Raw genomic sequence first — 15245 nt, forward strand, 5'->3', positions numbered from 1 at the left:
ACACACCACACCACAAATAATCACTCAGGATAATCTTTCAGCGAAATTGTCTGTCATGTCACAATCCTGTTGCGTCTTAGCCCAACTCCGTTTTAATGACACATAATTGCTCACATTGCGATTGCTGGCAGCATTTATCGTAAGTGGTGTACTGCAGATGATCAACACGGCACACCATACAGAATTTGCCGTCGTACATATTGCGACATCTTTAACATTGACGATTGTCAGCTCCAATTGTTTTCCCAGCAGATCATGGAGGGGAAATCACTCTTAACACACCACACCACAAATAATCACTCAGGATAATCTTTCAGCAAAATTGTCTGTCATGTCACAATCCTGTTGTGTCTTAGCCCAACTCCGTTTTAATGACACATAATTGCTCACATTGCGATTGCTGGCAGCATTTATCGTAAGTGGTGTACTGCAAATGTCCAATTTGACCTGACTTGTTCCAGTTAGTTGTTGTTGGTATGCACGTTCTCTGCTTTTGCCACACGGCAAAATAATGTGCTGTGTTTCAGAGGGTAGCGAGGTGAGCGTCAAGCAGATCTCCAGTCAGGACAAAATGTACGCCTTCGAGTATCACCCGATCAGCACGGGCAAATACACCGTCTCAATCGCCTGGGGGGGGCAGCATATCCCCAAGAGGTGAGCTGTGAGTGTGTTTGTATCTGCATGTGTGTTGGAGGTGCGTGAAAAAAGTGCTCGTGTTATAGTTTGTACAAGTGTGTTTTCAGTGAAATCTCCCATTTTAATTGAAGGCACCTGTTGAGTTGTTTAAGCGTGAAAATGGATTCTTTGGTGCAACCCCCAAAAGGGCTCCAAGGGGAAGCGCTCGTTAATTAATCCGAGCTGGCAGGAAAAACCTGCTGTGGTTTTAAATATGCTGATGGCTTCAGGCGTCCACAAAAACAGACTTTAATGCACCTGTGCCTTTCACACATAACCCAGCAAAGGAGGCCTGGTTCGTTGCTGAAATTATCCTGCGTGTGAAACATGCGGTTGTGTTTCTCATCAGCCCCTTTGAAGTCGGCGTGGGCCCGGAAGCGGAACAACAACAGATCCGGGCGTGGGGTCCCGGTCTGGAAGGGGGCGTCGTGTCTAAAGCTGCCATCTTTGTGGTGGAGTCCGTGGGCAGCGACGTCGGTGTTCTGGGTGAGTCCAGATCGAGTGAACAAACAAGAGAAGGTCAAGTGCGATGAAATGGAAATGTCCGGTGCGCGCGCGGCGCTCAGGTTTCGCCATCGAGGGCCCGTCCCAAGCCAAGATCGAGTGCGAGGACCAGAACGACGGCTCGTGCGACGTGCGCTACTGGCCCACCGAGCCGGGCGAGTACGCCGTCCACGTCACCTGCGACGACGACGACATCGAGCTCAGCCCCTTCATGGCCTACATCCTGCCCGATCGCCTTAGCAACCACCCCGACAAGGTCAGCGGGCCTGCGATTGCCCCGTACACAGCGCTGTGCCCACATCCTGCTCGTTAAAATGAGGATTCACTACAAATAATGACTGATGTTCATCTATCTATGCCAGTGACCTATTGTGACAGACGGATAAATAAATACTACTTCTACGGTCTTTTTGATATATTTGATTGGTGGTGTGACAATATGCGCCCTGGCTCCATAAAGGTTGTGAAAGATACACAAGCTCCGCCCACTGATATGTGATTGACATCTCATCCCTGACAGGTCCAAGCGTTCGGGCCCGGGCTGGAGAAGAGCGGCTGCCTGATACACCAGCCCACTGAGTTCACCGTCAACGCAAAGGATGCCGGCAACGGACCACTCAAGATCATGGCGCAGGTATTGGATGGATGGATGGATTGACAGACAGGAGATGGCTGGACGGATGGTAGATGAAGGGATGGACTAACAGACGGTAGATGGATGGATAGACCGAGGTATGGTAGATCGATGGATGGAGAGGTTGGACGGATGGTGGATGGATGGATGGATGAATGGGCGGTTGATGGATGGATGGACAGACGAAAGGTGGGTACATAGACGGACAGACAGTGGATGGATGGATGGATGATGAACGGACAGACTTTAGATGGATGGATGGACGGTAGATGGCTGAATTGGTTGATAGACGAAGGTAGATGGATGGATGGACGGACGGACGGTAGATGGATGGATGGTAGGTAAATGGCTAGATGGACGGATGCTCGATAAATGGATAGATGGACGGACGGTAGATGATAAATGAATGGATGGATGGTAGATGGATGGACAGAGGGTAGTTGGATGGATGGATGGACGGATGGATGGAAGGCTGGACGGACAGTAAATGGATGGATGGACAAATGGAAAGATGGACGGACAAACGTACGGTAATGAATGAATGAATGGATGGATGGCTGAATGGATGGACGGATGGTAATGAATGGATGGACGGATGATCGGATGGATGGAAAGATGGACGGTGCGACGAACGGATGGATAGAAAATGGGTGGACGGATGTATAAATAGATGGATGGTTGATGGATGATGACGGATAAATGGATATGTTGGTAAATGGACGGATGGTTGTGTAGATAGCGTGATTGATAAATAACAGGAAGGTTGGACATTTTGCGTGAACTGGACACTGCAGCACCCTGCCGCCATCGTAGCGCCCCCTGCCGGCGTGGCCTCCCAACTGCACGTCATCCTCTTGTTCCTCCCGCAGGATACCGACGGTCTCCCCGTGGAGGTGAAGGTGCGCAGCAGCGGCGAGGGCCAGTACTCGTGCTCCTACACGCCCGCCTCGGCCCTCAAGCACACGCTGGCCGTGGCCTGGGGAGGAGTCAGTGTCCCCGGGAGCCCCTTCAGGGTAAGCAGCGGCCCCTCGCCGGCGGCGGGAGAGCCCTCGGGAAACAAGGCAAAAGCTAAGAAAGCCGTCATTATCATCACTTCCACCGAGGGGCGCCGACGGTTTTTAGTGCCGGCGTAATCGGGAACACAAATTGCAACTCCCAAAAATGTGCTGCAGGGATGCCTTGAGAGACGCGTTTCGTTCGTTCAAATCATCTTTCGCCATTGAAATGAATGGGGATACAATTAATCTGTCCGTCGGCCCAAAAATGGGCAACTTTTTTTATAATATCGTTTTTATTACGAAAAATCGCCCTCTACACTATTTGACTTTATTGAAACACACGGTATTACACACTGACAGATAGATGCTAATTGCTAGCCCACCGATGGCATTTCACATTGTTTGTTAGGATTAAACTAAGTGGATTCTTAATTCTTTGTTTTCCATGAATTTGGACTGTCAACGTACAACAGGGAGTGGCGTTAAACAGTTTTTGTTTTGTTTCAAATTTCTACTATCCACAGTTTTTGCTTGCAAGGCAAAAAATGGCCTCAATGACCTTGAAAAAGTCATACCAGGTCACTCTTATCTCAAGGCACCACTGTATGACGATTTAAGGTGGACAAGATGTGATGTCATTGTTGCTTCTCCCTCAAAATAAGCTTGACGGGCTGCAACTTTCTTTTAAACGGGGTTCTAGGATTGAGCCTTGAGGGACACCAGTGTTGAACATGAGGCCAGAAATCCCTTAAAATGAATAATGGACTGAAACTGATCTTGAAATTAAATGCTTGTAAACATATTTGACAAAATCAAATGAGCAACACTTGTGAACACGTTTGAAAAAGACTGTAAGCTTAAACTGAAGACGAGTCACTCGACGCCTGTGAACGCATCCTCACGGTAGGTTTGCCGACATGTTCCTGTAAACATTTTCCGACGCGAACAAAGCCTTCTCGATGCAGAAGACCGAACGAGGCCCGTCAACTTGATACAGGAAGTGAATTTCAGGTTATGATTGCATTTCAAGGTGCAGCAGGGAAGACGGCAGCAATTCTTAACCGAGTTAATAAATGACTGAAGAACAAAGTCGAGATGTGTCCACTAAAGTATAAATCTGTAGATATGTTGTATTCCAGAATTTTCTTAATTGTTTATAATCTTATACCAGGAAAAATTGTATAATAATTTTATTTACTATGGAAAGGAAATTGTAAAAAATAAACTGCCTTGAACATGAATTGTGGCATGTCTTTTTTTTAAAAAACAAAAAAAAGTTTAGTTTTTTTTTTTTTAGACTGAAAACACAAAATGATTATGAAATTGATCCACACTAATCACGCGTTACCGTCTGTACGTTTCCATCCCTTATTGATCCTTCTAATTCAGTCAAGTGATGCCTTCAGGGGCGGTCTGAAATCAAAGCTTTCCCTTTTGTGATTGGTGTCATCATTTTAAGGGCGCAAATGAAGTCACACAAGAATCAAATCAACGCAACCTTTTTGAACGGCAACTCCAAAGTGTTTGTTGCTGTTTGTAGGTGAACGTGGGCAAAGGCAGCCACCCGAGCGAAGTCAAAGTGTTCGGTCCGGGAGTGGAGAGGGCGGGACTTAAAGCCAACGAGCCCACGCATTTCACCATCGACTGCTCCAGCGCCGGAGATGGTAATGTGCGCGCACACACACACACACACACACACACACACACACACACACACACACACACACACACACACAGGTAGCGCTGCGCTTTTGTTATGACTTTGATCAGGGGTGCTCAAGTTGGGTCCTCGAGAGCCCCTATCCAGTCTGTTTCCCTCCTGCAGCACAGCTGAGTCTAATGATCAGCTAATCAGCAAGCTTTGCAGAAGACTGATAACGATCCTGATCGTGAATGACGGCGTGTTAGGGCCATATATATATATATATATATATAAAATCTTAGAGGGGGGGGGTTAATATTCAGAGAGAAAAAACTCAGAAATTTGCCACTTTATAAAGTCATAAATTTGATGGACAAAAGCCAGTACCTCGTCCAGATTATAGCTAGTTTTTTTTTCTCATACATTTTTTTCTCGGAATATTAATATAATTAATATTCCCGCTCTAAAAAAAATAGATATAAATCTCTCTATATATAATGTTGCTTAATAAGTAATTTATTATTATTAGTTTATGTCGCACTTAACTCATTCACTGCCATTGTCGGCTATAGACGTCAAAAATTCATTTAAACTATTTCTATTCGTTTAACATTTTCCCCCTCTTTTGTTAAAAAGAGTGTGAAAAGCTCGATTTTTTTTTATTGTAGTAAAGTCATGTGATTAATTAGGATAAAAATTTTAATCACCTGACGCCCCAATTTTTTTTATCTTTTCTTCTTCTTTTTTTTAATTCATTCACTGCCATTGATGGCTATAAACGTAGAAAATCATTTGAACTATTTCTATTAGTTTTTAAAAAAAATTATACTTTTGTTAACAAGAGTATGAAAACCTTTTTTTTTTTTTAAATTGTTCATTTAGAACATATATAAAATGTGTGATTAATTGTGAGTTAACTAGTGTCGCCTGACGCCCCGAATTTTTTATAATCTTTAAGTCGCGTCAGGCGATTACAATTTTTAATTGTAATTAATCGCATGACTTCAATAGTTAACTCACGATTAATCACTCATTTTATATCTGTATTTCTAAAATATATATATATATATAGGTTTTCATGCTCTTGTTAACAAAAGTGGAAAAAAATGTTCAACTAATAGAAATAGTCCAAATGAATTTTTGACGTCTATAGCCGTCAATGGCAGTGAATGAGTTAATGACAAAAGAAGGGCTCCAAGGGCTTCACATCTTGATGGGTGGATGGGAACAGCCCCCATTGGAGCCCCACCGCTCCAAAAATCTTCTTTGAGTCTAACCACCGCCCCACCCCCGTCTCCCCCGTCTCCCCGTGAATGCCGTTTATCCAGAAAAGCCAGGATGAAAAAAGGCGGGAAACTTGCCGTCTTTTCCAGGTAGCGTTTTGTCTCCCCGTTGGACTCGTTTTCTGTTATCAGACGCCACCGCTCATCGCCATTCCTGTCATAGTCGCAATTCCTTTCGCCGTGACTTGACGAGCCAGGCGGCTCTCGCCAGGAACGCCTTTTCGGCCAAGCCTTTCCCGACATTAAGGCGGACTCGACGGCGCCCCCCGCAGGGCCCCTACAAATTGTTTTTGGGGTTTATGCATTTGCTCAGGTGACGTCAGCGTGGGCATCAAGTGTCACGGCAACATGGTGGGAGACCGAGAAGCCGACGTGGACTTTGACATCATCCCCAACGCCAACGACACGTTCACCGTCAAGTACATCGCGCCCGCCGCAGGACAGCTCACCGTCAAAGTCATCTTCACTGACAAGGTACAGAAAGAGAGGTTTTTTTGGGGCCACTCAATAGATTGTGGAATATTAAAATGTGAAAACTATTTACGATTCAATTGCGGACTCTCATTCAGTTATTATATTGTGGCTATTTAGTGTAAAATACATTTTATTGCCATCTTTCAAGTATTGAATTTGCATTTGAACAGGGGTGTGTACACTTTTTCTACCCACTTTATGCCCAAATGTGCCTTAACTGGTCCCATGACATGTTGCGCGTGTGATTCCACGCAGGAAGTTCCCCAAAGTCCTTTCGTGGTGAACGTGGATCCCTCCCACGATGCAGCCAAGGTCAAAGCCGAGGGTCCCGGATTGGCTTGCACGGGTAGGCCGGATTGATGCGATGACATCACTTCCTGTCGGGATGCTCATGTGCTGTTGCCGTGCGCAGGCGTGGAAAGCGGAATACCGACTCACTTCACGGTGCTGACAAAAGGAGCAGGAAAAGCGCCGCTGGATGTTGCCTTCTCGTCTCCTGTCGACCATTTTGACATCATTGACAACTACGACTACTCGCACACCGTCAAGTACACGCCAGTCGCAGCGGTAATATACACGCACACACACGCTTATAAATAACATAAGTGTGTCATTTTGTCCCTTGGACAGCCGCCGTGTGCCAAAAGTAAATGTTATTCGAGGAAAAATTTCTGAATATATTTCTAGTTAAGGTGTCAGGCGATCATTTTATTATTTTTTTATCGTAATTAATCGCAGGACTTCAATAGTTAACTCATGATTAATCGCAAATTTGATATCTGTTTTAAACGTACAATAAAAATGATTTTTTTTCTAGGTTTTCTTCATACTCTTGTTAACATAAAAGTGAAAAAAATGTTAAAGTAATACAAATATGGCTGCATCTTTTATTCATTAATACAGTAATTTAATAATACATTTTAAAACGGAGGGATGGACGGACAGACAAACAGTAGACTTAAAAAAAAAATAAATAAATAAAAAAAAATAAAATAAATAAATTCTGTACTGTAAAAAAGTGTCATATTGATTTGTGTTGGTCTTTTTTTTCTGCCACTAGATGGCATAATTGCATATGTAAGACATTGGTGACAGCTCAGTGTTTTTGTGCATTATTAAATTTATTACTGCTAAATTTTGACGTGGACGTGTCTGCTGCATTGTGACGGGACCGTACCTGCTTTCCAAGTAAGGGGCGGTCATTAATCGCGCGTAAAAAAAAAATAAAAATTGTGCCGTTAAAGGAACATTCAATTAACTCAAAATTAACGCACACATTTTTGACACCTCTAATTTCTCCTGGATGGATATGGACATGTGCGCAGGGCCCGATGAGCATCGCGGTGACGTTCGGCGGTGACCCCGTCGCAAAGAGCCCCTTTGCGGTGGGTGTGGCGGAACCTCTGGACCTTAATAATGTGGCTGTGGACAATTTGGACGGACGTAAGACACCTTCAATAAAAAAATGAAAATTAATCATTTCAGCACCAGATATGTAAAAAAAAAAAAAAATGTGTATGTTAGGTGTGGAGGTGGGCCAAGAGCAGCACTTCCTGGTGAACACGAAGGGAGCGGGTGGTCAAGGACGCCTGGAGGTTGAGGTGGTGAGTGTCACGCGGGTTATGGACAGCAAATTGTTCGTGACAAGTAAACTTGTCAACTATAAATGCAATTTCTGTAAATGTCATCATTTCAGTGACATTATAATGCCTTTCCTGATATGATAGTCAGTTGTCTTTGTTGTGCCTTGACCCTTGACCCTTTGCCTCTTAGCTGAGTCCCAGCCAGCGGGCTGTGCCTTGCAAAGTGGAGCCGCAGCCCGGAAACTCCGAGGTGTGTCGGGTGCGTTACACCCCCACGGAAGAGGGCGTGTACGCAGTCAACGTGTCCTACGACGGACACCCCATCGCCGGGAGCCCCTTCCCCGTGGAGGGCCTGCTGCCCCCGGATCCCAGCAAGGTACCAACCGCCGTCTGTTTTCTTCCACCTTTCAGTGGCCATTTTTAATTCCATAGTCTGGTAGACAGGAGTTGTTGACATCCTCCATTCCCATCCAGGTGAAGGCCCACGGTCCGGGTCTGAAGGGAGGCTTTGTGGGGAACCAGGCCGAGTTCACCATCGACACCAAAGGGGCCGGCACAGGCGGTTTGGGTCTGACGGTGGAGGGACCCACGGAGGCCAAGATCGAGTGCTCGGACAACGGGGACGGGACCTGTTCCGTCTCCTACCTGCCCACGGAACCCGGAGAATATCTGGTCAACATCCAGTTCGAGGAGGTCCACATCCCAGGCTCGCCCTTCCGAGCGGACATCCAGATGCCTTTTGATCCTAGCAAGGTGGTGGCCACCGGGTCGGGCCTGAACAAGGCCAAGGTGAGAGCCTCGACTAGACGGATCTGAATGAGTGTGGAAGGGATGTCTTTCCCGAGGTCAAGATGGCTTTTGTGTACACAGGTGGGAGAGGCCAGCGTGCTCAATGTTGACTGCTCTCGGGCTGGACACGGTCAACTCAGTCTGGAGGCCGTTCCAGACCCGTCTTCTGCTTCTGCACCCGCAGGTTCGCAAAATGCTTTTTGACACCTAGAAAACAAACTCAATTCTCTGTTCCCCTCCCTAGGGTTTCCCTTTTGTTAAAAATTCTACCGTACCCCATTTAGGCAACAGATATCGGGTCTGAAGGGTTTGTGTGTTGTCTCTAATTACCATACATGCTTGTTAACTTTTTGTTTGTGATTCTAGTACAGCCCCTTTAGGCTACAGACTTATCCTAAATTCTTTGTGACTGCCACTTGTTTCTAAAATGGTCACCCCGTTTAGGCAGTTTCTAAAATGGTGGACCTGAGTCCTTTGCGTACATAGAAACACGGCCATGCACCAAACTTTGCGCTCTCCTTATTTACATTGTTGAATTTCTACTGCAACCCGTCTAGGCGGCAGGCTAGTTGGGCCTCAATCATTTGTGCTTGCTACTTTTTGGTTTTCAAAAGTGCCCGTCCTTCAAATGTGGCTCTCTTGGTTTGCTTTTTGTTTTATGTCTACGGCAGCCCATTTAGGCATGCTTTCTTTTTTTTCAATGTCTACCACAACCTGTTTAGGTAGCTGGCCCGTTAAAACTTGAATCCTTTGTTCGTGCTGCTGTTTTTTTTAAACTTGACCATATATCAAACATCTGTTTACTTTTTCCAATTTTTGCTTCAGCCCATTAAGGCGTTAGCATTAACGTGCCTGAATCCTCTTTTTAGTTTGAAAGAAAAAAACTATTTAACTTGTTCCTTGACCATTTGTTCCAGGTGTGAAAGCAAAGACCGAAGTGATGGACAACAAAGACGGAACGTACACAGTCACCTACGTTCCTCTGACGTCGGGTATGTACACCCTGCTGCTCAAGTACGATGGCAAGGCCGTTCCCGGTTTCCCTGCCAATGTGATGGTGGTCCCAGCCATCGACGTCTCCAAAGTCAAAGTGTCTGGACGTGGAGTGGACGGAAAAGGTACACAATTGTCCCCTTCGCTGACGTCTTGCTTCGATCGTAACTTCCCCCCTCGTCTTCATGGCAGGCGTCTTCAGAGAAGCCACCACCGCATTTTTGGTGGACGCTCGTCCCCTGAGCCGGCAGGGTGGAAACCGCGTGAAAGCGGAGATCAGGAACCCGTCCGGTGCCGTCACAGACTGCCTGGTCAAAGACAAGAACGATGGGACGTACAGCATCGAGTACACGCCATTTGAGAACGGTAATACACTTTCTGCTGCAGCCCGTTTAGGCAGCAGACTAGTCATCCCTAAATGCTTTGCACGTGGAATGTTCTTCATCTTTCAGGCGAGCACAGTATCCAGGTTCTCTACGAAGACACGCCGGTTCTAAGGAGCCCAGCCCAGGTTTTTGTGTCTGACGGTTGCGACCCTAGCAGGGTGGTGGCGACGGGGCCGGGGCTCAAGAAGGGCCTGACTGACAAGACCAACTCCTTCAACATCGTTACCAGGTAGAGGGTCTTACAAGCCCACGGTGTGCTTGTGTGTGTGTGTGTGTGTGTGTGTCGCCCGTCTTGTTCTAACAAAACTGCTACGATAGGGGGGCAGGCACTGGTGGTCTGGGCATCACCGTCGAGGGTCCGTCCGAGTCCAAGATGGCGTGCAAAGACAACAAAGATGGCAGCTGCAGTGTGGATTACATCCCCTTCACGCCAGGCCTCTACGACGTCAACATCCTCTACGGAGGAGAGCACATTCCCGGTGAGAAAGTTTCAATTTCTACTTGCAGCCTGTTTGTTCGGAATAATTTGCACCAAACTTTTGTCTCTACCTGTCTACTTTGTTTCATTTTCTATTGCTCCCGTTTAGGCAGCTGACTTGTCCGGTCAGAACCACGTAGACAATTCTGCCTTTCTCGCTCCGATTGTTGCTAAAAGCGGTCTTTCCTCGTTTGGTTGACTTTTTCAGTTTGAACTGCTTCCCCTTTAGACAGCAAACTTGTCAGGCCTGATTCCTTTGCGCTCTTGCAAAAAATGGTCACGCGCCACAGTTTACACTTCCTTTGTTTCTCTCCCTACTGAAGCCTGTTTTGGCAACAGACTTGTTGGGCCAGAATCCTATAAACCCTCTGCGGGTGGTTTCTGACAATCGTCTGACACCGAACTTTGTCCTCTCACCTTGTTTAGGGTTTTAATCGGGGTTTGTCAGGCGATTTAAAAATGTTATTCGTGATTAATCGCATGACTTCAATAGTTAACTCAAGATTAATCGCAAATTTTGTATATTCTAAATTTGCAATAAAATATATTTTTGAAGTTTAATACTCTTGTTAACATAAAAGTGAAAAAAAACAAAACAAATATGGCTGCATCTTTTAGTCATTGATACAGTAATTTCATAATTCATAAAATTGAGTTAAAATTTGTGCTGTCAAAGTTAAATCTTTAATTAATTAATCCCAAAAATGATCGCATTAATCATGTATTAACACAGATTAATCACACTGTTAATTTTGAGCGCAGATGATCCTTTAACTGACAGCGGATGGTTGCTTTTAAGGTAGCACAGGTTGTGTTTGAGTGCTTTAAAGTAAAGCATTTAATAAATTTGCGTATAACATTCAGAATATTTGTTCATGTCAAACTATTGGGGTCATTTTTTATTTCATTTTAAATTCTGCAAGTAATTAACTGATTAGAAAAAGAGGATGAGCGTGTGCAGTGCATATTTTTTCTGGAAGATGTCCTCATAACATTAAATGCCCAAAAAATTACACACAACAGGTTATTTTTAAATTCGCCAGGCAAAAAAAGTTGATTAAAAAAAAAGCCTTTTTAATTAAGCGATTAATCTTGATTAATCAAATTTTTTTTCTTCTTCTTCTTCTTGGAGATTAATCAAAATTCTAAGATTTGACTAATCTGAAAAAAATAAAGAATTGTTTGACAGCTCTAGTTAAAATGAAAAAGATGTGCTGGACTGTAAAACCAAAACGTTGTGATAATGATTTGTGTTGAGGTCATTTTTCTGCTACTAGATGGCATAATTGCATTTGTAAGACATTGGTGACAGCATTTTTCTTTTCATATTAAGAGCTATCTAAATCTTTAACATGAAGTAACTTGTGAAATTCTGCACATTTTTAAAACTGTAAAATACAACTTGACCCCAGTCTCCACAAATAAATGCATTATTATTATATTTATTCCTGCAAAATTTTTATGTGGACATGGCTGCGTTGCAACTCGAATTCCCGCAGTACAGGCTTTCCAAGTAAGGGGCGGCCATTAATCGCGCAATAAATAAAAATAGTGGCGTCAAAGGAACTTTGAATAAGCTAAAATGAAATGAATGCACAAATTTTGACATACCTAGTTTTAATTAAATACATTTCACCATCAGAGAATTAGTTGGTCCCTGTGCTGGTGAATTCCAAAAACGGTCAGGCTTTCCCAGTGTTTACGTTCTGCTCCAAGTTCCTTACTGCAGCCCGTTAAGGCAACAGACTAAAAGGAAAGGGTAAAGACTCAAATACCTCAAAATCAATGCTTTTTTTTTTTCTGTTTTGGGTTCCAGGAAGTCCCTTCAAGGTTCCAGTAGAGGTCCTTGTAGACCCCAGTAATGTGAAGGTGTACGGCCCGGGGGTGGCCCCCGGGATCCGCGCCAACGTCCCGCAGGTGTTCACGGTGGACTGCAGTAGCGCAGGCTTGGCACCGCTCGCCGTCACTGTGGGCGGACCCAAAGGCTTGTCGGAGCCTGTGGAGGTGATGGACAATGGGGACGGCACCCATACGGTGTCCTACACGCCCTCCGTGGAGGGCACATACTCGGTGGCCGTACAATACGCTGAAGAGGACGTCCCCAAAAGGTATTGAGCGGTACTGCATTTGTAACGCAGCCCGTTGAGGCAGCAGGCACATTTGGCCTTGTGGTCGTGCGGGAGTCTTGCTGTGTTAAAAGTTTTGAGATCCGCTTGCTTCCCGTCACTTCCTGTGCATGAATGTTGTAGCTGGAAAGGCAAGTTCACTTTTTTGTGTTCTCTTTCCCGTTGAGTCCGTTCCGTGTTCGGGTGCTTCCAACCCACAACGCCAGTAAAGTACGAGCCAGTGGCCCCGGGCTGACCAGCAAAGTCCTCGCCAGCTTTCCTGTGGAGTTCAACATCGACACCAAGCACGCGGAAGAGAGACAACTGAGCGTGCTCATCACTGTCAGTATTTCACACACTGGATTGGAACCTCTTAGGCGGAACACAGCCCGTTTAGGCAGCAAATAAGCTTGGCCGAGTGATGACGAACGGGGAATGCTGGAGTCTCACTTTTGTGTCTGACTCAAACTGCAGCTACTTTTTTTGCATTTCTACTGCAACCCTTTTAGGCAACAGACTTGGTAGTTTTCCCCCCCAAATACATGTGTATATTTCTATGCTATGAGTTCCCATCTTCTGTCCCGCCTCAGGACCAGGACGGCAAACCCAAGCTGCCCAGTATCCATGACAACAGAGACGGCACATACACGGTGTCGTACGTACCCGACCGCGCGGGTCGCTACACCATCGTGGTCAAATACGGTGGCGACGACATCATGGCCTCGCCTTACAGAGTCCAGGCGGTGGTGACAGGAGACGCCAGCAAGTGCACCACAACTGGTGCGTCACGACCACATTTTTACCTTCACCTCTTTGCGCCATCTTGAGAAGCTTACCGGTACTACTGTGATTTTTCTTTATGTGCTAGCCTCTTAAATAGAGTCCGTACCCAAGACCAAACTTGCTTAGCTTCTGTTGTTAGCGTCCAACGTTGGCTTTAAGTTACAATGTTTGTTAATGCTATGTTATTTTTAGCATTATCATCTCAACTTGGCTAACATTACTGTTAAAGAGAGCTAGAGTCTCCAACGTTAGTTTCAACAATAGCTTCCAAGGTTTCCTTCCAACTTTTGTCTCCAGTCTTAGCGTCCAGCTTTCGATTCCAAAGTTAGCTTCTTCTCTAACGTGTAAACTTATTCAACTTTACCTCTAAAGTTGGCTTCCTTCCAATGTTAGTTTCAACTTCATCTCCCATCAACTTTAGCTTCCGAAGTTTAGCTTCCAATGTTCTTTCAGTTAGCTTCATACGTTAGCATCCACATTTTGGTGCTAACAAAGACCAACATGAACTTCCGACGTTTGCTTGAACATTAGCTTATTAAGTAAACTTACCAATAGCTTCCAACATTCTCTCCAAAGTTAGCTTTCAATGATATTTCACAAAGTCAGCTCTCAACATCACTTCTAACATTAGTTTAGACTTCCAATGTTACATCTTACATTTGGCTAAGGACGACCAATGTTGGATCCTGACGTTAGCTTCCGAAGTTAGCGTCAACATTAGTTTCCTATCGTAGCTGCCAATGTTGCCTCCACTGAAAAAAAACAATAACATTTAAAAAATGTTTTCTTAAAAAAATCTTTGTCAGTATTCCTAAAAATGTGCAAAATGTATTGTGTCCATCAGGGCCCAAAGTGGGCCCCAGCGGGGAGCCGGATCGGGAGCTGTTCCTCCCGGTCAACGCCAAGGGTGCGGGCAATGGCAAGGTGAACAGCGTGGTGGTGCAGCCCAACGGCAGTGAGGCCGACGCTCAGGTGACCGACAACCATGACGGAACCTTTGACGTTTTCTGCACGCTTCTGGAGCCCGGCGACTACGTCATGTACGTGCGTTTCGGTGGGGAAAACATTCCCGGCAGCCCCTTCAAAGTCAAGGTATGTAGAGCCGCTGTATTACACTCCGGGCCTGCGGGGGGCAGTGTTGCATTTTTAATACGCTAATACTACGCTCAAGTCTTTTTATTTTTTTTTACAAAATTTGTAAGATTTACTACTGTAGCCTGTTAAGGCAGAAAAACAAAGTTGGGTGTCGGCTTTTCAAACCTTCCTGTGGTGTCCTTAGGCGACCAATGAGGTCCCCGCCATGCAAGAATTGACGTCAATCCAACGACAAGCTGCCCCACCAGGAGTTGGCTTTCAGCCCTGGGTACACACACACACACACACACACACACACACACACACAGAAATTTTCACAATGTGTACCACTCGAATCGAAAAAAAGGGCCAGACTCAGAAAGACAAAAACACACATCCTTGTAAAGTGGGAATGATGACTATTTGGCCACACTACCAGCCAATGGGAATCCAGCTTGCTTGTCCGCCTGGTTGCCATGGTGATAGTTGCTAACTCATTTATGTACGCGTGAGTGTGTCTGCGCATGCGCTGTGGCTGCGAGTCGGGCCTGACACTTCCCATGATGCCGCGGAGTGGGCGGGACTGTGGCTTTTTTAACGCCAGCCAATGAGATTGCTGTATTTGTTGAGTGACATTCACTGCTCCCTCCCCCCTCAGGTGACGTCGGAAGACTTCGGTAACGGCATCGGCGGCGGCGGCGGGTTCAAACCCTTCCACATGGTCATTCCTTTCTCCTTCAAGAGGGGAGGGCATGTCACGGGTGAGACACGTGCACATATTTACCCTCAAGTGTTGGCTCAAGGTTGAAATTATTATTTTTTTATTAAATGGGATAAGCCAGGC

General features: G+C 45.4%; 1 protein-coding gene across 2 annotated transcripts in view; it reads left to right on the forward strand.

Moving 5' to 3' along the window:
- flnba (filamin B a) overlaps nucleotides 1-15245 on the forward strand; it is a 43136-nt gene that overhangs the window by 14959 nt on the left and 12932 nt on the right. For both annotated transcript variants that reach the window (XM_077572296.1, XM_077572295.1), the window contains exons 11-34: nucleotides 528-654; nucleotides 1025-1161; nucleotides 1242-1435; nucleotides 1700-1813; nucleotides 2683-2826; nucleotides 4352-4475; nucleotides 6050-6210; nucleotides 6466-6556; nucleotides 6623-6777; nucleotides 7536-7653; nucleotides 7735-7814; nucleotides 7984-8169; nucleotides 8268-8582; nucleotides 8664-8766; nucleotides 9500-9700; nucleotides 9768-9941; nucleotides 10028-10190; nucleotides 10280-10440; nucleotides 12256-12547; nucleotides 12733-12886; nucleotides 13135-13324; nucleotides 14172-14419; nucleotides 14607-14690; nucleotides 15060-15162. In XM_077572296.1, coding sequence (XP_077428422.1) covers nucleotides 528-654; nucleotides 1025-1161; nucleotides 1242-1435; nucleotides 1700-1813; nucleotides 2683-2826; nucleotides 4352-4475; nucleotides 6050-6210; nucleotides 6466-6556; nucleotides 6623-6777; nucleotides 7536-7653; nucleotides 7735-7814; nucleotides 7984-8169; nucleotides 8268-8582; nucleotides 8664-8766; nucleotides 9500-9700; nucleotides 9768-9941; nucleotides 10028-10190; nucleotides 10280-10440; nucleotides 12256-12547; nucleotides 12733-12886; nucleotides 13135-13324; nucleotides 14172-14419; nucleotides 14607-14690; nucleotides 15060-15162 — 3819 coding nt within the window. The remainder of the gene's footprint in view (nucleotides 1-527; nucleotides 655-1024; nucleotides 1162-1241; nucleotides 1436-1699; nucleotides 1814-2682; nucleotides 2827-4351; nucleotides 4476-6049; nucleotides 6211-6465; nucleotides 6557-6622; nucleotides 6778-7535; nucleotides 7654-7734; nucleotides 7815-7983; nucleotides 8170-8267; nucleotides 8583-8663; nucleotides 8767-9499; nucleotides 9701-9767; nucleotides 9942-10027; nucleotides 10191-10279; nucleotides 10441-12255; nucleotides 12548-12732; nucleotides 12887-13134; nucleotides 13325-14171; nucleotides 14420-14606; nucleotides 14691-15059; nucleotides 15163-15245) is intronic.

This window comes from Vanacampus margaritifer, chromosome 8, assembly GCF_051991255.1.
Source record: "Vanacampus margaritifer isolate UIUO_Vmar chromosome 8, RoL_Vmar_1.0, whole genome shotgun sequence".
Lineage (NCBI taxonomy): Eukaryota > Metazoa > Chordata > Actinopteri > Syngnathiformes > Syngnathidae > Vanacampus > Vanacampus margaritifer.